Here is a 21,049-nt window from a genome sequence, read left to right on the forward strand (position 1 = left end):
CTGATTTGAAGTCCCCTCGTGACACTTAGGATTAACTGACACTTTCTAGTCAGTCCAACAAATAGCCATAATAGCTCCCAACCTATGGAGAAATTTTAGTGCTGAGAGCTTCAATGTTGCTCACACAGTAGTAACAGCAACCACCACAAACGTGGTGGCAACTGAGGTGGAACTGGGCACAGTTCAGCCCCTCACGTCAGTGGGACTCTGCCCTTGGAAACCTGCGCACAGAGAAACAGCGTAACTCCCCGCAGGACGTCGGTCTGACTCCCCACGGGGCCATCCGCCTGCCCAACAAACCTGTCCAGTGTGGAGTCCCACCCACTTTACCCCTTCACCTCTTGCTCTGGAAGCCAAGGGGAAGCCGGGTGCACGCAGCCCGGCCTGGAAGGGTGAGAAAAAGGCAGAAAGGGGGGCTGTCGCTCCCTGAGAAGGTGCTTTCCACGTGGGCCAAGTTCCCCTTTTCCAGAAGAAAGGAGGATGTTCAGTTTCGTACAGGTATTTTTTTTCTGAGCCAAATAAAACACGGCGGTACCTTCAAGCCATTTATCTTAACTGACTCGTTTACAAGGCCCACAAAACCCCTGAAGAAATCTGTGGGTTCCTGCGACAACAAACCAAACTGAAGCCACTTCCAACAGCGGCGGTGCCCCACACCCTCTGGTCCACACAGGACAAGTGACGCAGTTTAGAAGAACAAAAAATGAAAACAAATTTAAAAGTGCCCCCTGAAATTGCAATAAACTTTTAACGAAGTTATCGTTTGTTTTCATCGCTTCCTCTCCCCTGGGTATGAAAACAGGAGGGCTGGGCATGCTCCCAGGCCCCCATCCTGCACAGAATGCCCCTGGCCCTCCCCGCCCCTTACGTCCATGGGAACAGCCTGTGCCCCACCATGCCCCCTAGGAGCCCTAGGTCCTTTGGGGCGCCTCCTGTTATTTACCTCCTGATACAGACACACGTCCAAACCCCATCAGTGCCCCTTGTACCCCACCCAGGGCCACCTGGCGTGGCTCCCTGTCCGGATGGCCTGGCTGCAGCTGCCTCCTTTGCTCCCCCTCGGACATGACCTCAGGGCAACCTTTCCAAAAGGCTGGTCCTGTCACCGCCCCACTTAAAATAGAACCCGGCACTCCAAGCGAAACACCTACACTGCCAGGATTCACACAGGGCCCCAGGCCGGCTTCCCTTGACTGCATGCGGACCAGAGCGCGCACCCCACCCTCAGCTGCTGTGGCCAGGCCTCCCTGACCGAGCTGAGGATGGCTCATGCGGCCCGGGGGTTACCTGTGCCAGCAAACCCTCCTCCCCATTTCCTCCAAGCTCTGCCCCGCCTGACCCCTGGGCTCTCTCTGTGAGCTTGTAGGACTCCCTATGCGTGCATGAGGATGTCGCACTGACCACCCCCACGAGACCCCTTTCCAGCTCTGGTTCTGCAGCCCCAGCCCCCCGCCCTCCTCTGGCGTGTGCCCCCACGAGGACCTAACTCTTCCTTTTCCTGCAGCGTCATGCTGGCCGGCACCCATGGCATCTGCCAGCTGGACGCTCTGGTCAGGTCACTCTGCTCGGTTTTCATGGGGTCCCATCAGCATGACGCCCAAAAGCCCACGGCCAAACCCAGGCGTGCCTGGACCTGGGGACTCAGACACCCGCCTCAGCCCCGCTGCAGCTGCGGTGGGTGGAGGGCAGGCCGTCAGGACCAAGTGCCATGTGCACACGGCAGCCATGCCCTCCAGCCCTCTGGACCACCTGGGGGTGGGGGACGGGAAGTTTCATGGAAGGAGTGAACCATCAAACAGCATAAAAGACCTGCTGCTCCTTTAACTGCTGGCAACGGGCTGCATGTTAACATCTGTGAGAACTGACCCGGCTCTTCCTGCAAACGGGGCTGGAGGGGCAGCTGCGCACGGAGACCTCTCAAACCTGTGCACCTGTGTGGGCTGACAAGCAACGTTCAAAAGGCAGAGCTTCGAAATAACTTTCTGACCCGCCCAGGTGCTCTTCATGGTGAAAAACGCAATTAAATGAGATGGGGCAGGCTGTGGTGGGTACAAACAACACTGTGGAACGGAGTGTTCACAAAATAGCTACTTCTGAGCATGCACCCTCACGCACCGTGTCTAAGACAACAAAAGCAAAGCCCGTGATTCGCAGCTGACGTGCCGGCCCCGAGTGCCAGGTGCCCAAGTGGATGGCAGACGCCATGCAGCAGACGGGACACGGGGCAGCTAAGCCCCTGACGGCTGTCTGCCCCGTTAGATCTGGGGAGGGGGGCTCACCTTCCAGACCCAGAGGGCAGGGTGCCGGGAGCAGCCCAAGTCCGGATTTAAGACCCAGGACGTTTCATGTTTCCTCTTCACATGGCTTGGAAGTCCTGGTTTCAACTCAAGCCACGGCATCCAGCGTGTGAGACCTGCCCCCCACGGAAGCTCTGCCCCCACTATCCCACCCTGGGACTGGGTCCTGTACCCCCCGGGTGCAGAGGAAGGCCTGGAGGGGGTGCTACCTGGACCCGCAGTGCAAGGCTTTCATCTGCTCCCGAACAGCACAGGGACGAGCAGCCACGATGGGAGAAGAGAGCCAGACGCACGGAGGCAGCTACAGATAAGTCATCCCGCTCAGGCTGGGGCCTCGACGGGGATGCGACGGGGACCCCGGCCCGACCGGCCAGGGAGCGCAGCTGCACAACGTTCTGATCGCACGTCACGAGACCCAGTGCAGGCGGGGGTCACGGACAAGCAGGTGTGCCGCAGGTCACAGAGACAGTCCCAGAACTGTCTCACCTGTGTCGGAGGCGAGGCCGAGGCCGGCGCCGTGGAAGCGGGTAGGAAGAACACAGGTGAAAATACTGTTACTCACTGATAACAAACCCGACAACACAGAATGAATACCAAGAAAACGCCACCCAGTCAACGCGCTAAAAACCAAAACTCAAGAACATCCATGGAAGGAAATGAATCGATCACCAACCCTGGACCCTCGAGGACAAAATGACTGTTGAGCCTTTTAGGGTTTCAGCAGAGTGGTCTCCCCAACTCGGGGCCCTGGCTGCGCCCATAAACAAGCCCCAGAAGGGCAGGATCACTGCTCCTCCCTGGAGGCAGGACCCCCAGGATGCACTTTGGGTGGGACGTGCCGTGCCAGCGCTTCCTAAAGATGGGACTTGCTGAGCAACACAGTTTTTGACATTGAATTACAACAAGCTTTTGAAATGGGACAAAAATGTCTGGAATCAGAGCCAGCAGATACGGAACACAACGAGAACGCAAAATTGAAAGTGACACGTTAACGTCCGCACGTCATGGGGTCTTTTCTGACCGCAGTCTCTTCAAGCCCAGATTATATTGGGGAAATAAGAACTTGTAGAGCTTGAGACTCTAGAACGTTTTTAACAGTCTCCTTTGGTTCTTGATATTAATTTGATTCCATCAGCTCATAATCTTAATACACCTTCAAAAAGTTGCAGTGACGTGCAAGAGATCTCTGGATTTGTCTGCCGCTTAGGACCCAGCATTTCAAAACCAGAGCTGTCTGTGACCACACTGAAATGGCACGTGCCAAAGGAAGTCAGGCAAGAGTTACAGGCAACACTTGGTGGGGTGGCATCATCACCCGTGTCCCTCGGGGCTCTTCCCCCTCCCCCCAACAGCACTGGAGTCTGCCTTCCATCCCTGAACGCCAGGTCCAGGCCCTGCGGCTCCCAGTCTGGGGGTCAGCCCCCACGCCAGCCCCCACGCCATCCCCCACGGTAGGCAGTGAGTGTGCCCCTGCCCCCCGGCCCCTGGAGGCAGCCTGGGGGTCTTGAGTCAAGGCTCCAAGATGTGAATGAACACGAGACTGACACATCATTGCCACCGTCTGTTGCATGTGCACGGGCGAGTAGACCAGAGTCAGCGGCACTGAGGAGGTTTAACAGAACCAGAGGCAGACGTGCAGGTCAGGGACTGGCCTCGGCAGCCTGTCAGCCTGGGCTCCGATCTCGCCCTGCTCCTTGCCTGCCCATGCCTCAGTTTCCCACTTTGACAAAGGGACCAGGGGATGCCTGCTCATGGGGTTAACACATGTGAAGGCCCAGAGTCATCCCTGGCCTGTGAGAAGTGGTCTTTGTATTTATTTTAACTATTTTTATTACTCTCATAAATAAACTCTTATTAAAACTTTTAAAATAAGCTTTTATTAAAAAGCAAAAACAAATGATTTGAATTTGGAATAGCTCACCTTCTTGGGTAAAACCCAAGAGATAATTGTTTTCCTGCAGTGACTTGAGCAGCCCTTCTGGGGCACAGCCACCTGTGCCTGCAGTAACCATGGAAACCGGGACCAGCCCCCACCTGCCCAGGGACGGGCACAGCACCAGGTGTGACGGGGGGACCAGGGCCCCTCTGCCTGCACAGCGGCATCTTTAAGACACGTTACTGGCACATCTGTGGCAGCTGCACACGTGTGAAATAAGGAAACTGCACTGAAACTCCCTTAAACCTCTGCAACAAGGCTCACTGTGAAATGCATATTTTGAATGTGCACATTCGAGTCATTCTACTATTTAAGTACAATACGTAGCCAGTACCCCAGCTCCTAAGAGTCATACCAGATGAACATAACGACCTATGGTGGAAGGACAGACCCTCGGACACCTGGCTGGTGCAGAGGGGCCCATCAGACACGCAGGAGGCCTATCCCGGCGACCCCCCAGGTCCCCCCTTTCGGCGTGTCCGCCCGGCCCAGGGCGCTGTGGGGACGGACTAGAGCGCCCTGACTTGGGAATGGCTGTTACTACCCATCACATGTTTTCTCTCGAGTTTTTATTTTACTGCAAAGGTAAGATGTGAGGTCCAGGACAGGCCCGAATTTGAACGGCTCTTAGGGGATTGGGCGACCTCTTAAAATGTGAAAAGCAGGCCATTCACACACGGACCATAAAGCTCTGTCAGGGCCAAACGTGAAAGGCGCTTCGAGACAGGTTGTGGGGGGTAGGGGGCGCAGGCGGGACCCCCTCCAGCAGAGCTGTGGGAAAGGGCCCCCACCAGGCATGGGGCCACATGAGCCGTCAACAGAGTGGTGGGCGGAGAACGGGGCGGGGTGGTAGACTGACAGCTGTGTCTGGAAAAGCCACCTAGGACAGAGTGACAACAGTCTGGGTGGAGGAACAGAGGGCCCCGGGGCAGGGAGACGGCACCAGGCACAATTGACAAGCCACCATCTGCCCCGCCAGCCACCTCTCTCAACAGTCTACACTGCCTTCAACGTCCCCTCTGCAAACACACTTGTTCATCTACACCAATGGCCACAGGCTGACAGACGCCTCTGTTCCAGAACATTCCTGGCAAATGCTTAGCAAGACAGCTACTTCGTATTTTTTAGTGTTAAAATGTTACCATCTACCTATTTGAAGTTTGTCCCTTATAACTCCTTTGTCTTCTAAAAACTGGGTCACAGTTGAAACACTGGGGACCGTTTGGGGGTGGATTTTGTTTCTTTTCACTGTTTTGTCTTTAAAAAACATGTCCCCCCAATGTCCATCATAGATACAAACATATAGTTTCAGGTACGCCACCTTTTTTCCTCATGTAACTCTAAACATTTGTTCAAGGAGAGTTTCACGCTCCGCAGCAGCGAGGCCGCGCCGCCTTACCCGGGTGTGCGTCCGGATGTGCATCTTAAGCCCGTCATTCTTGCTGAAGCCTTTCTCACAGTACGGACACTGGTAGGGGCGCTCGCCTACGAGACAGGGGGTCCGCGTCAGACACCAGGAAGGACGGGGGGGGGAGGGACACGCGCCTTCGCCACCCTCCTGCACTCAGACCCAGGCCCCACATGCACCAAGGGCTGCGTGGGCAGCGGGCCACCAGCTGCCCTCCTGCGGACAGGGACCACACCCAGGGCACAGCCAGGACCCAGAAACAAGTGACAGTCCCCAGAAGTAGGCCTGATGCATCCTCCTTTCAATACTTGAGCTGAAATGAAATCTCCTAATTTCAATAATTTGTGGAAAAGATTTTGTACGAATCAATGTATTAATGAGCTATTGAATTAGTGAGCACTGTGCTGCTCACTCTGAGGGTCTTCAGTTGTTTCCCTGAGACTTTCCTTCTGTTTTTACTGATTGATTGATTTCATAAAGAAAGAGAAAGGGGGAGAGAAAGGGAGGGGAAGAGAGAGAAAGAGAGACATCAATCTGTCATTCCACTTATCTATGCATCATTGGTTGATTCTTGTATGTGCCCTGATCAGGGATGGAACCCACAAGCTCAGACATTTAAGAAAACCATTATGTGAATATTTTTTCACATCACTAGGAAACACAGAGATGAGTTCTTTGCATCTGCTTCTTTCTTTAAATTACATGCTGGTAGTCAGCAACGTGAAGGTCCACTGGGGTTTTCTCCAAACACACCCGGGGACAAACAAGCACGGTGGACACCGGAAAAGGCTGAGTTTAGGTCGACTGTAAAAGGCGCCACAGAGTGGGTACCCCATGAAGCAAATTTACTCATTCGTCACACAAAATTTTTTGAGCCCCTGCCATCCTCCAGCCAATGTCCTGGGCTTTGGGAGGGAGTTAGGAATACACGCACGAAAGCACTGTCTCTGCGAAGTTACTAATGTAATGGAGAGACAAGGAGTTAAAAGGTGCATGGTCACTTCAGATATGACAAATGGCACGACTGAAACGGAACAAAGAGGCAGGTCCAGGACAGACGACCGCAGGCTGAAGAAGGGCCTGGCCGGGGCCATCAGAAAAGGCCGAAGCGCTGAATGAGAGTAGTTCCTGATGCCAACTGAACAAGATTTGAGCCAGAGTCTAGACCGGTCCCCAAACAAGTCCCCTTGAGTCTTTGACGAAGAAAATGCATTAACAACAGCCACCAAGCACTGGCCAACATGGATAAAAGCAGCAGGGAAAAGATCAGGTTCCAGTTTAATGTCCTTACGATGGTAATTGGTCAAGTCTCCATTAGTGTATGCGATGTGATGTTAATTAAAGACGTGAGCAGAACTCTGGTCCTCGGCAAAGGACTCACGTACTAGCAGTAAAGCGGCTTCGTACGTTTGGGGAGGCAGCAAAGGGGAACATGTGTGTTCACAATACAAGGATCCGAAAGCCACCGATTACTACCCATCTGGCGACGGCCACATAACCACCTCAAGGGGCGACATCTGGACACAAATCCCTCCTAAAGACCCATGTTCACAGAGCGTAAAATTAACAAAGGCAAGTCTTGCAAACCTTGCCATTCTTCAACTAGAGACCTTGATATTCAGAAATCAGATCATGGATTTAATTTAAGAAATACACTTGACCACTTGGTCAGAAGGCACAGAAGATCACATTTTATTTCATGCTGATAAACACACTGAAGGCAGCAGACTGATCAATAACGGCCACGATCGCCTTTCAAGACGAGAAATGTAAAATAAAATGAAAAGTTTTATTTTACATATAGTCTACCAAAGTTTAAAAGGAAAAGTATACATAAAATGATCCCATGCTTTGAAAATATGTTCAATAAGCAGGAAAGTTTAATATGTAATGTATACATTTCAAGAGATTTTGATCAAAATAAAAATGGACCATTTTCAGATATTTTAATAATTTTAACTTTTGCTTTGTCAGTCAGTATATTTTAAAAGCTATGTAGATTTCAGAGAACTGTCATAATTCTCTGAAAAGATGAAAAGATTTACATGCACGGCAAATGTAATTTAAGATGAAATAAAGTTATAACTCTTGCTTTCAATGAATCCAAATTAAATAATGTTTAAGTAATTAAATTTAAATAATGTTTAAAGACTTTGGAGTTATAGTTTTACATTCCACTTTTGGCTTTTCTAACAAAAATCAGTTTTGGAGAGGGCAAATCCCAAATTTTTTTTTTTAAAAAGTGCCTCAATAGTATATGTTCCATAAAGTGTTCTCCACAATGGTTCCAAGTGGTCAAACTTTGAAATACGTGTGTCGTATGGAATTCTTTAGAACTTTACTGTTCTTTTCCACATATATCATTGGATGAGCCTATTTTGCTTTTGGGAACTAAGGAAATTGTTGCAAAACATCGAAGTTGGCTCATTTTAAAGGAAAAATAAAGCCAAACACAGAATTGTGCAAGCATCACCCAGTCGCTTTTCCGGCTCCGCCACGGCACCCGCCACCCCGACAGCTGGGGCATCTGCCCAGGGCAGACTGCAGAGGTCGAGACGCTGCCCTGACCAGCGCAAGCAGCTCGCCACCCGCCCCCCCCACCCCAGGAACTCTTCTGTGGGTGGAAACACTTTTCATTTCCTGCAGCAGAGAGAGCCATGAACCCCCAACCCCACAGCACCCCACACTGTTACCCTTGGAATGATCTTGTTAGTCCAGTCTTACAGAATCCCACTTGATCTAAAGACGTGAAACCTGAGGACACCATCTCAAAAGAAAGACAACAAAAATCTGAATGTGACGTTTACTGCGGAAATACTCACGGATACACTCTACCTGTAAAAGCTTAAAGAGCTCACGGCTGTAAGGAAGTGGGCAATAAACTGTAAAAACTGAGAAGTGACCGAAGGAGGGAGCTTTACTCCTCAGAATGCTTTTACCACTCAAAATCAAAACAAGTCTTTTCTTTACCGCAGGGTTCCAGGGATGGGGCCATTAAAAAGTGAAAGTTATGTCCTTTTCCGTAGAAAGTGAGCAGTCACAGGGCCCCTCTGTCATTTTGAAGGGAGGGTCAGCGGGAAGCAGGGGTCAGGGTCCACATGGCACTAACTCATGTCAAAAACCAAAGAGCCAGACCTGCTGGCGGTTGAAGGCAAACAGAATGTGAGTTTTACTGATGCAAACAAAGCAAAATGAAATTCGGAATAACAAGGGAGCCCAGCTAATGAATAATTTTAAAATATCGTTATCCAGGGAGAGAAAGTGAAAGATTCCCCACTGAGGGCGCCCTGGCTTTGGCCGACCAGGTGTACAAAGGATGCCCATTCCACGTCATTAGCCTGGAGGGGGGATGACACCCTCGAGGCCTCTGTCACCGGTGCTGGTGGAGTGAGGGGCGTGGCACACACAGGGGAGACCCTCGCACCATCCAGACCCTGGCCAACTGTCAGGGTTCAGGCTGGGAGGAAGGCCACCCTGAGCTGTGCTCGATGCTGGGCTGGGGGGCGCTTCTGAGGCAGGTGGATGGGTGGGTGAAGAACAGCCAGGTAAGGGATCGGCTTGCTCTTGTTGGGAAGTCGGCCTTCGGTGGGAAGTCAGTACTACCTCCGGCAGTATGTCCTGCGCCGAGCAGTTTCAGCAGAAGTCTCCCTGAACCGGTGTTCACGAGCACAGGCGGTGCAGGGTGCCTGATGGTCTGACAGGGCAGTGCCACCTCAGATGCCCACGCCACAGGGCTGCCTGCTGACGGAGCCAGCAAGGAGGCAGCGGGACTCAGTCATTCTGGGCAGCAAGTACCCAGAAAACGGCTCCCTTCGCCTACAAACTAGAACCACTGCAAAACCTTTCCAGCCCTGAAGCACAACTCTGAGTGACAGAGAAACTGCACAGGGTGTCGCCCCAGGGAGAACCTCGTCGAAGGCAGAGAGAGCTCCTCCCGCATGGAACCCAGCCTCCTCGCTTTTTCAGCCTAAAGAACGGCAGGGTTCCGGACCAACAGAGGCCGCTATTAGCACCATCTAATAGTTTACCAGAGAAACCAACCACTTGGAAAATCAATACAGCAAAATAAACTCCCTTTCATCAGGCGAGGGCCACCTAATTCCAAACAAAATGTGAAAAGCGTGCTTTAAATGTCCATTCGTGTTTATAACTACTCTGTGTCTATCTTCGTGTATTAATAATTGTCACATTGCTATATAGTTATTAGAATTATTTATAGCTATTTTTCAAAAATGGTAAACAAATGTTCTAAACAAGAATGACTAGACTCCTCTAGTAAACATATTAGAGAAGAAAGAAAACCAGCCGCTAAAGTCCATGCAAAATCAAACGATCACGTACCGATCCTTCACGTACCTGATTGCAAGTATTTACTAAAAAATCAGATTCCCCAGGACAGTGATTTGTTGCCACGTCCCCACAAGGGCAGGCACGCCAGCCTGGGACAGGAGGGCGGCCCAGCCCGTCTCCATTAACCCAGAAAGCTGCTCCGAACTGGAGGCAAGCAATTAACCTTCTGGCCCAGGGCTTCCAAACCCCAAAAGCAGGTCCCAGAATCTCCTTCATAATTTATGAGCAGCTGACGGCATTGCCGTCACAGCCCGTGGGTTTTGTGCGGATTAACCCCAGTTCTCACTGACCCTGAGCAGCAAGAGACCCCCAGGGCCACCGCTGTCACTCTGGCACAGGAAACTGGAGATGGATTACAGGGCTGCTGGCCCGCCCGACCACAGGCACCTGACCGAGGGTGACGGTGGCCCCGCCTGACAGCAGCCCCTCAGACATGTTCACAGCTGATCTGCACATTGCCACCAGCGTTAACAAAAAGAGATGGTGACAGGGACACTAAATAGAGGTCCGGACGGTATACCCGGGAGCCTGCCTGTCTGGGGTGAAATCCAGTAGGAGCAGTAGGAACAGAGCACAGCGAGGTCACAGGTCACGGTGCACGTGGCCATGGCTGGGCACCCAGCACAGCGCTCTGCACTCACCTCCCCAGGTCCCGGAACAAGGCTGTGAGGCGGGGACTGCCTGGCCCAGGTTCCAGATGAGGAAGTGAAGCTTTGGAGAGATCGATGGGCACTAACCAGATTAAACTGTTTACTAAAGCTCTGCAGGGAGGCAGCAAGCGAAGTCGGGTTCCCAAGCTGGTGATCTGACGCCGGGACCCATGCTGGCCAGGTCTGTGGACGGAACGCTTCCCCACGTGTGGAGTCAAGGGCTCAGACCCTGCGTAACAAACCGCACGCCCAGACACCCCCAAGTCCAGACTATTATCCTCAGCTGGCTGGTCGTCAAGGCGACACCATCACCCGCTGAGGGAGGAGTGTCGGTAGTTCCACGGAAGTCCAAGAGCAATGGGAAGGGTGAGGAGGGGCTGTCACAGAGTAAGAAGTAAAACGACTGGCAACGTGACTCAGTGGAAAACGCTGGGGCCTCCGCTCAGTCCTCCAGGAACCGGCACAAGCTGTGCGGCCCCAGCAAGCCCCAGCCTTTTGATGGCCAGGAGTTCAGTGGCAAGGCAGGAACGAGAAACTTTCTGAAATTCCTGTCTATTCCACAAGTCAGGAATGTTGTGTTTTAATAACCAATAAAAGCAAATGTCCCGTGCCCATGTGCAGCACACGCCCTTATTCTCATCACCTAATTATGAAGGAAGAATGGACTTCAGAGGGTAGACACACAGTTAGGACACATCTGGAAAGTAATGTTTTCAAGACTGGTGGAAAAGACCCAAGTTTTGTCGGACTCTGCCCCAGGATGGTGGGAATGGGAATGGGGGCGGGGCAGAGGAGGCAGAAGGCGAGACAATGGTGCACCCGGTTGGCCATCTGAGGCAGCAAAGGATGGAATCAGTCGGAACGGGAAGGACCAGAGGCGTCCAAGACCTGCTCCGAGAAAGCTGACATGAAGCGACCTGCCTCTAATGCAACGCAGACCAACAGCGCCGCTCTACTGGGCGGAGAGGGAAGAACACCACCAGCCGACAAGAGGGAAGGAAGAGACGGCGGCTGCGGCCAGAGTTCCTCCTATAAAACTCACCTGAAGTTCCAACAGAGAGTCTGCCTCCCAAAATCTGATGGACAGTCTGAATACAACAAGAACCAAATGAAATCGACTCCTTCAACATAATGGGAAAACAGTGAAAAGTCCATTTCCTCTGTAAAAACCTCGTCACATTGCAGTGTATTCGAATGTACCTCGCCTCACTCGGAGGTCGAACTATCGGTTAGTAGTCATTTCCTAGAGATAAGGAAAAGCAATCTACCCAGTACAGGACATTCTGGGAGAAAACTGTGGGGACGGAGAAAACTCCGGTGGTGGCCGGGGGTGGACAGGCTGGGCACAGGGCCATGAAACTGCTCCGTGTGACACTATCACGAGGGACAGCTGTCATCACACGTGTGCAAACCCATCACACACGTGTGCAAGCCCACACATGAATGCCGAACACCCAGAGCGGACCCTGGGGCAGACTGTGGACCCCGGTGGCGGTGACGTGAGCAGGTCCACACCCTGTGAAGAGCACACCCCCCCGGGCTGGGGCGGGGCAGGCGGACGGCAAACGTCGCTGCCTTTTCCTACTTTCACTGGGAACCTATGACCTCCAGGAAATGAAGTCCATTTTTTAAAAAACAGAAACCGGGTGAAACTAAATTTAATCACCCTTTCTCTGTCTGTTACGGCCCACTATGAAGGTGACTCAGAGCAAACAAACAGGGGGAATGTTAAATTTTTTTAAAGCACCTTTCATTGGACTCTACAGCATAAAACTTTCAAATTACTGAAATAGTGTCAGGCTTTTAGAGTGTCACCCTCCTGCTTTCATACCGGAGAACCTCCAGCATTCTCTAATTCTTGGGTGGATTACAACAGCCATGCAGCAAAGCAGAAGAGACAGTGAAAAAATAAAACAGGGTTTGAAGTGAAGACTCGGATTTTATGTCCTTGACCAGACGAGTCATCACCTGGCTGCCTTGACCAGGCAGGTCATTTCCTTCTGTGAATCTCACCTTCGTCGTGAGGAGTGAGCGTGGCCTCGGACACCGACCACACGCTCCCGGGGGCACCGTGAGGGAGGCGGCGTCTAAGGGGGGCCTGCCCTCCTCGGCTGATGAAGGCCAGGCACCTGCTCTGCCTCGAGTGGAGTTAGACGGGTGAACAAGTGCCAGGTCCCGGCTGGGGAGGGAGGGTGGTGCAGAATGGACGGAAGTGCGTGTCTGCCAGGGCGTACGAGGCATCAGGATGGAGGAAAGCAGCTCTGTGGGAGGGGGGTGCTGCCGCGGGGGTGCTGAACGGGTGGGCCGCTTCGGGGTGCTCCATCTGTGCTTGAAACAAAGTGACAGACAGGCAAACTATGGCCATGAGGACGTGGGTGTTTGGTGAACTTGAGTATAAAAGGAGTGAGCCTGCCATGGAAGGAAGGAAGGAGGGAGGGGGGGGGGGGGGAGGAGGAAGGAAGGAGGAAGAGGGGAGGGAGGAGGGAAAAAGGAAGGAAGGAGGGAGGGAGGGGGGAGGGAGGAGGAAGGAAGGAGGAAGAGGGGAGGGGGGAGGGAAAAAGGAAGGAGGGAGGGAGGGGGGAGGGAGGAATTTTACGGAACCCAAGAAGTAGAGAAGCCCGGCTCCCTGCAGAAGGGAGGAATCTGTGCACCCGCTGCCCGTACCAGAGGGCGGGCTCGCCGCACAACACAGAGATGACACTGACTAGGACAGGGACCTGGTCCCTCAGTGAGACAGCATTTTCCAAATGACCTGCAGAGTGTCACAGAGTCACATGTGGGGAGAAGACCCAGGTGCAGGTCACACAGCGTTAGACGTCTAACTTCATTTGAGAGAGTGCACTTACTCAAAATGTGTCTGGAGGGAAAAACCGAATTTTGCAAAACTTCAAGGGAGAGAACGCGGGGGTGTTTGTGATGTCACAGTGCGCCCTTTCCCAGAAGACTGCAGCCCCTCTAAGCCAGCTGTGCCACCGGCACCAGCCGCTTACCTGTGTGGCTCCGGACGTGCACCCTCAGCGTGCCGCTGCTGGCGAACTTCTGGCCGCAGTACGGGCAGACCTTCTCCTTCTCGCCGGTGTGCGTCTGGGTGGGACAACAGGGCAGGGGGGGAGTGCAGGGGGGGAGGGACAGATGACGGAGTGCCTCTGACAATGGTAAACCCCCTCTTTCCTGGATTACATTTCATTTCGATGATTTAGTGCCGCAAGGAGACTTGAAATCGTTTATCACGGGGGTCCCCCTGGGTGGAGAAGCCATCAGAACCATGCAGTAGCGCTCCTTTCAGGTACCTCTGTGGTCGACTTTCTAAGACTCTATGGAGCCCCCCCAAAACAAAGATGAAGCAACATAAAGACAGTGCCCACCACGAACCACGGGACCAGGGTGAGGCCACAGCTGCCGCCCTCGGCCACGGAGGGCTCCCTTAATGTATTTCCACATTCTTTGTGCGCCTTGACCTACTGAGGACAGAAGTCATCTCAATAAAGGGGTGTTCCTTGCACCTTGCTTGTCTGACTGGACTAATGTGGTGCAAAACAAAGAATATGAATCCGATTCAACCCTGAAAATCAGCAGGTGTTCACTGAGCGGTCACTTTGACAGGACATCCCTGCCCTCCACACACCTGTAATCTGGCATTGAACAAAGGTAGATGAGCGGCATCAAAGGCGAGTTTCACGCCTCACCCGGTCAGATTGGCTGTCATCCGACGGAAAAGAGCCGACGTGCCGCTGAGGGTGCGGGTACGCGGGAACCCTTGTGCCCTGGGAATGCGGACGGGGGCAGCCACCATGGGAGACTGTGGGGGGTCCTCAAAAAATCGGAAATGAAACTGCCTTATAACCCAGCATTCCCACTTCTGGGCATATTACTCGGCCATAAAAAGAACGAAATCTCGTTATTTGTGACAACGTATAAAAATTGTACGTATCCATTATTATGACAGGGGATCTTTCCCATCAGGCAANAGCAGAAGAGACAGTGAAAAAATAAAACAGGGTTTGAAGTGAAGACTCGGATTTTATGTCCTTGACCAGACGAGTCATCACCTGGCTGCCTTGACCGGGCAGGTCATTTGCTTCTGTGAATCTCACCTTCGTCGTGAGGAGTGAGCGTGGCTTTGGACACCGACCACACGCTCCCGGGGGCACCGTGAGGGAGGCGGCGTCTAAGGGGGCCCGCCCCCCTCGGCTGATGAAGGCCAGGCACCTGCTCTGCCTCGAGTGGAGTTACAGATGGGTGAACAAGTGCCAGGTCCTGGCTGGGGAGGGAGGGTGGTGCAGAATGGACGGAAGTGGGTGTCTGCGAGGGCGTGCGAGGCATCAGGATGGAGGAAAGCAGCTCTGTGGGAGGGGGGTGCCGCCGCGGGGGTGCTGAACGGGTGGGCCGCTTCGGGGGGCTCCATCTGTGCTTGAAACAAAGTGACAGACAGGCAAACTATGGCCATGAGGACGTGGGTGTTTGGTGAACTTGAGTATAAAAGGAGAGAGCCTGCCATGGAAGGAAGGAAGGAAGGAGGGAGGGGGGAGGGAAAAAGGAAGGAGGGAGGGAGGGGGGAGGGAGGAGGAAGGAAGGAGGAAGAGGGGAGGGGGGAGGGAAAAAGGAAGGAGGGAGGGAGGGGGGAGGGAGGAATTTTACGGAACCCAAGAAGTAGAGAAGCCCGGCTCCCTGCAGAAGGGAGGAATCTCTGCACCCGCTGCCCGTACCAGAGGGCGGGCTCGCCGCACGACACAGAGATGACACTGACTAGGACGGGGACCTGGTCCCTCAGTGAGACAGCATTTTCCAAATGACCTGCAGAGTGTCACAGAGTCACATGTGGGGAGAAGATCCAGGTGCAGGTCACACAGCGTTAGACGTCTAACTTCGTTTGAGAGAGCGTACTTACTCAAAACGTGTCTAGAGGGAAAAACCGGATTTTGCAAAACTTCAAGGGAGAGAACGCGGGGGTGTTTGTGATGTCACAGTGCGCCCTTTCCCAGAAGACTGCAGCCCCTCTAAGCCAGCTGTGCCGCCGGCACCAGCCGCTTACCTGTGTGGCTCCGGACGTGCACCCTCAGTGTGCCGCTGCTGGCGAACTTCTGGCCGCAGTACGGGCAGACCTTCTCCTTCTCGCCGGTGTGCGTCTGGGTGGGACAACAGGGCAGGGGGGGAGGGACAGATGACGGAGTGCCTCTGACAATGGTAAACCCCTCTTTCCTGGATTACATTTCATTTCGATGATTTAGTACCGCAAGGAGACTTGAAATCGTTTATCACGGGGGTCCCCCTGGGTGGAGAAACCTGTCAGAACCATGCAGTAGCGCTCCTTTCAGGTACCTCTGTGGTCGACTTTCTAAGACTCTATGGAGCCCCCCCAAAACAAAGATGAAGCAACATGAAGACAGTGCCCACCACGAACCACGGGACCAGGGTGAGGCCACGGCTGCCGCCCGCGGCCACGGAGGGCTCCCTTAATGTATTTCCACATTCTTTGTGCGCCTTGACCTACTGAGGACAGAACTCATCTCAGTAAAGGGGTGTTCCTTGCATCCTGCTTGTCTGACTGGACTAATTTGGTGCAAAACAAAGAATATGAATCCGATTCAACCCTGAAAATCAGCAGGTGTTCACTGAGCGATCACTTTGACAGGACATCCCTGCCCTCCACACACCTGTAATCTGGCATTGAACAAAGGTAGATGAGCGGCATCAAAGGCGAGTTTCACGCCTCACCCGGTCAGACTGGCTGTCATCCGACGGAAAAGAGCCGACGTGCCGCCGAGGGTGCGGGTACGCGGGAACCCCCGTGCCCTGGGAATGCGGACGGGGGCAGCCACCATGGGAGACAGTGTGGGGGGTCCTCAAAAAATCGGAAATGAAACTGCCTTATAACCCAGCATTCCCACTTCTGGGCATATTACTCGGCCATAAAAAGAACGAAATCTCGCTATTTGTGACAACGTATAAAAATTGTACGTATCCATTATTATGACAGGGGATCTTTCCCATCAGGCAGCGGCAATTTATTCACATTAGCTGCATAAAGTCCACAGGATTTCTTTCGCTGCCACATCAGTATTTTGTTGTTCACTTATGCGACGGGAGTCGGACATTTTGGCCAGCCAATACCTTCCAAATTAGCTTTGAAAATACAATGATCAAGGCACTTCACATTTCTTTTTAAAACACCCATGTTCATCTAAAATGCCTACAAAACTCGATCAGCTCCGCACCCGGAGCCCCCGGTCCAGGTTGGCACGGCGCAGGGCCGTGTGGCACACACCGGACACGAGGTTCTCACTGTCACTCAAGAAACGCCTGCTCTGAACCAGCGAGTGAGACAGGCCCTTGCCACAGAGCCCACGCAGCTTGCGCGTTGCGGGCGCGTCCTTCTGAGTGGCTGCCTGCCTGCCTGCCCGCCTGCCTGCGCTGCCCAACGCCCCACACGGCTTACGCCTGCAACCCCGACCCACCGCCCTGGGACTCACCTTCTTGTGGCTCCGCAGCACAGACGGGGTCACGAACGCCTTGTTGCACAGCTCACACCGGTACTTCTTGTGTCTCTCGTGGACCACCTGCACGTGCACGTTCAAGGTGTCCTTCCTCTTGAAGGTGGCGTCACAGTGATGGCACTTGAAAGTCCTCTCACCTGCGAGTGAGAAGTCGCATGGGAGAAAATAAAAGACGCGGGCACAGGACCCCAGGGCTCGTCCTGTCCCCCCGAGTCGGCCGCACAGCCCTGACCACTTATCACAACGTAAAAGGCCATTTTCCACAACAAACTCCGTCCCCTATTTGCCGGACCGCCGTGTGACCAGTAGGAAGCCTTAACCTTCCTCGAGTCTCGGTCTCTTCAGGTGGAAAAGGTGGGGATTGAACTCATTTTCTTCAGGTACGATGAGCTTTCTATAAGTTTCCAGGGCAGGGCCTGGGCTTGGAGGTAGATTCTCGTGGCAACAAAGGGCCTCTGTGAGTGGGGTGAGCCACGCTGGGAGCCCCTCCTTTCTCCCCTCAACCCCACAACTGGCCCTATGGCCTTCAGGGGGGTGGGGTACAGGCCGGCCTGGCCACAGACAGACAGATAGCCAGGAGGGAGGCTCCCGGGACAGACAGGAGTGGTCAGAGTGGCGTGCCCGTCCGGGGTGGGGGAGACCACGGCCCCCTCCAGCCTCTGATTAGTCTCTGGTGTTTTGACTCAGGTCCTTAGTCGGCCCTCAGACAGTTTGGGGGTGAGGGCAGGGAGCCCCAGAGCAGCAATTCCCCTTTCACACCCTAGGGTCCCGGGTGCCATCTCTCACGGTGCAGCCTGGGCCGGCAGGGAAGCCGCGCCAGGATCCGTGTGCAGGGAGCACGTGGTGCTTTCTCAGCTTCCACAGGATGCCGTCTCACGGGACATCAGCCACCTCGTCGTGGGCCCCTTCTGCTACATTTTCTCACCATGAGCAGCACCAGAGAGGAGAGGGATCTCTCTCAGGAGGTTCCAAGTGCACGTGGCCCACGATCACACAAGCGAGACAGACTAGCACGAGCACACACTTCCCCTCTCAGAGGTCAGGCCCATTAGCACCGATTCACACATCCACGGAGACAAAACACACAGGTGACTCTCCACGTCGCAGGAAGGGATGACTCGGCGCCAACCTCTCGCTCCCCTCCACTCTGACCAGCGCACTCGCAGAAACGTGAGGGCAACATTGTATCAAACACTTAGAAACGGTGACATTACACCAAATACACAAGCACAGTCTGTCCCCAGGTGCCTCGATCCTTGGCTTCAAACTGGGGGAACCAAATAGGCTAAAGCCCAAAGTACTGGATTCCTTCTCCAGAAAATTCCTTGCTGGTATTAAAAACAAACTTTCATCTTTCCAAAGAAAAATGTCCTGAGCATCAGGCCACGTTTATCAGTCCTGGCAGCATGCCCACGGTCCCCTTGCGAAAGTCCCTCCTCTGACATCCACTCCTCTCCTCGCAGTTACTTTTCTCAATCCGGCGACAGAGGTGGGGTGGGAGTCCCTGCGGCTGTGTGACAAATGTTGTCTATGAGCGTACCGCTGTCCTGCAGGAGGAGAACCGCACGTCGTGCGGAGAACGGCCCCGGGGCGAGAGGTGACGGCCAAATGGCCCGAGGCCACAGCAGGGGCGTTTCTGTGGGCACAGATGCATTTCGTCACCATCGCTTCCCCCCAAGGTCATACACACTTCAACTGCTTCCCACACTGACTCGGAGATGCTTCGAGGACCAGAGAAACTGTCTCCCGAGACACCACCTCACCTGCTGCCGGGGCCGCGCGATGACTCTGCTTTCCGCAGAGACAGTAAAAGTGTCATCAGCAGTGCAGACGGCCCCTGCAGAGGACCTCCTGCTGGTAAGTGACTTGAAGGAAGAGCAGGACCTGTAGGTATGACCATGTCCCACCATTTTCTCTTCGGTGTCAGATGCCACCATGTAGGGACCTCTGGGGACCTCAGCACTGGCCAGAGAGCCCCCCCCCTACCGCTGAGTGGAGACACTTCACTCTCTGGGACAGAGCCCCAGCCTTCAGCCCCACAGCTGTCCCTTGGCCACCAATCGGGATACAGCTCCATGTGTGATGGCCGGACAGGCTTTCAGGGCGTCAATGCAAGTGACACATGGAAGAGACCCCTGTGCCCAAAGACGAGGGAGAAGTCAGAGCAGAAGCCACATGATGGGCAGGACGAGCAGAGGTTTTCAGACCCAGCGCCATGGAGCCCCGAGGACACCCCACCTTGCTCGGTGACTCTGGCATCTCAATTCCCCAGACTAAGGGGTCAAGTTCAATTTGTACTCTGGTCCTCCCCAACCTTGCACGTCCATGAGCTTGTGAGATCACGCCAGAGTCAGCCTGTCCCTTTCATCGCAGCACCCATTTCTCACTGGGAAGCACCCGCATCGCAACAGGGTTTGCTTGCGTGGAAACCCACGGAACTGCGGCTTGGAGCAAAACCGAAAGTGCTGCGGCACCCTGGGAATGTCGGTCATTGCGTTCGCGACGGGCTGAAGCAGNCATCGCACCATTTTCTCTTCGGTGTCAGATGCCACCATGTAGGGACCTCTGGGGACCTCAGCACTGGCCAGAGAGCCCCCCTACCCCCACCACTGAGTGGAGACACTTCACTCTCTGGGACAGAGCCCCGGCCTTCAGCCCCACAGCTGTCCCTTGGCCACCAATCGGGATACAGCTCCATGTGCGATGGCCAGACAGGCTTTCAGGGCGTCAATGCGAGTGACACATGGAAGAGACCCCTGTGCCCGAAGACGAGGGAAAAGTCAGAGCGGAAGCCGCATGACGGGCAGGACAAGCAGAGGTTTTCAGACCCAGCGCCATGGAGCCCCGAGGACACCCCACCTTGCTCGGTGACTCTGGCATCTCAATTCCCCAGACTAAGGGGTCAAGTTCAATTTGTACTCTGGTCCTCCCCAACCTTGCACGTCCATGAGCTCGTGAGATCACGCCAGAGTCAGCCTGTCCCTTTCATCGCAGCACCCATTTCTCACTGGGAAGCGCCCGCATCGCAACAGGGTTTGCTTGCATGGAAACCCACGGAACCGCGGCTTGGAGCAAAACCGAAAGTGCTGCGGCACCCTGGGAATGTCGGTCATTGCGTTCGCGAGGGGCTGAAGCAGCTGTTTCAGAGCACGTTTCAAAGACACCTTACCGAGCACGGGAAATGTTCCCTACAGACATTGACTAATGAGAAGACGCGATGTAAGAGAAAACGTCTCTAAAGGGGTCTGACCGGAGAAACGGAAGAAGAGGACGAGAATTCAGTGGGCACGTGACCAGCCCCGCACACAGCAGACACGCTCCGGCCTGTCTACAGGTCCCCGCCCGGCCCCGGCCCCGCCCCGCCCCCCACGCCCCTGCCCCGCCCCGCCCCCCACGCCCCTGCCCCGCAGACTCACTGTTGTGGATGAGCAGGTGCCGGTGCAAGGAGAACGGCGTGCGGAACAGCGCCTTGCACTCCTCGCACTGGAACGGCCTCTCTTCGGAGTGGGTCTGCAGACAGAGAAACTGAGTCAGGACCTGGCGTCCTCCCCGGAACCAGAGTGCGGGTTCCAGAGGAGAAAGAGGACAGCAGCCACCGCGGGGGGTATCTTGCAGCTCCTGGTGACCTTCCTGCACCCTGAAGCCACTCACACAAATACACCGTGGTCACAGCGGAAAGCGACGGTACTCCCCGACTCTCACACCCAGGAGAAAGCTGATGGGCGGCCGGGCCGTCCTGCCCGCGGGCGCACACGGCTCCTCTGAACGCTCGCGGCGCCCGCTCGCGGCGCCCCCTCCGGCTCTCCTCGGAGTCTGGGACGTGCGCGATTTCTCTGAGAGCAGAGCCCCTCCTCCGCACACAGGCCGTGACCGCGCGGGGCCGCCTGTCATCGCAGAGGGGACCGCACCCTGCC

The 21,049-nt window shown here is 54.3% G+C and overlaps 1 protein-coding gene across 2 annotated transcripts in view; it reads right to left on the reverse strand.

Moving 5' to 3' along the window:
- Nucleotides 1-21,049, reverse strand: part of PRDM5 (PR/SET domain 5) — an 83,769-nt gene that overhangs the window by 11,403 nt on the left and 51,317 nt on the right. For both annotated transcript variants that reach the window (XM_037036305.1, XM_037036304.1), the window contains exons 11-14: nt 20,552-20,645; nt 17,112-17,272; nt 15,674-15,767; nt 5,633-5,718 (exon numbers count right to left, since the gene is read on the reverse strand). In XM_037036305.1, coding sequence (XP_036892200.1) covers nt 5,633-5,718; nt 15,674-15,767; nt 17,112-17,272; nt 20,552-20,645 — 435 coding nt within the window. The remainder of the gene's footprint in view (nt 1-5,632; nt 5,719-15,673; nt 15,768-17,111; nt 17,273-20,551; nt 20,646-21,049) is intronic.

Source organism: Sturnira hondurensis, unplaced genomic scaffold (genome assembly GCF_014824575.4).
Source record: "Sturnira hondurensis isolate 20B ecotype Veracruz unplaced genomic scaffold, ASM1482457v3 Scaffold0022766, whole genome shotgun sequence".
Lineage (NCBI taxonomy): Eukaryota > Metazoa > Chordata > Mammalia > Chiroptera > Phyllostomidae > Sturnira > Sturnira hondurensis.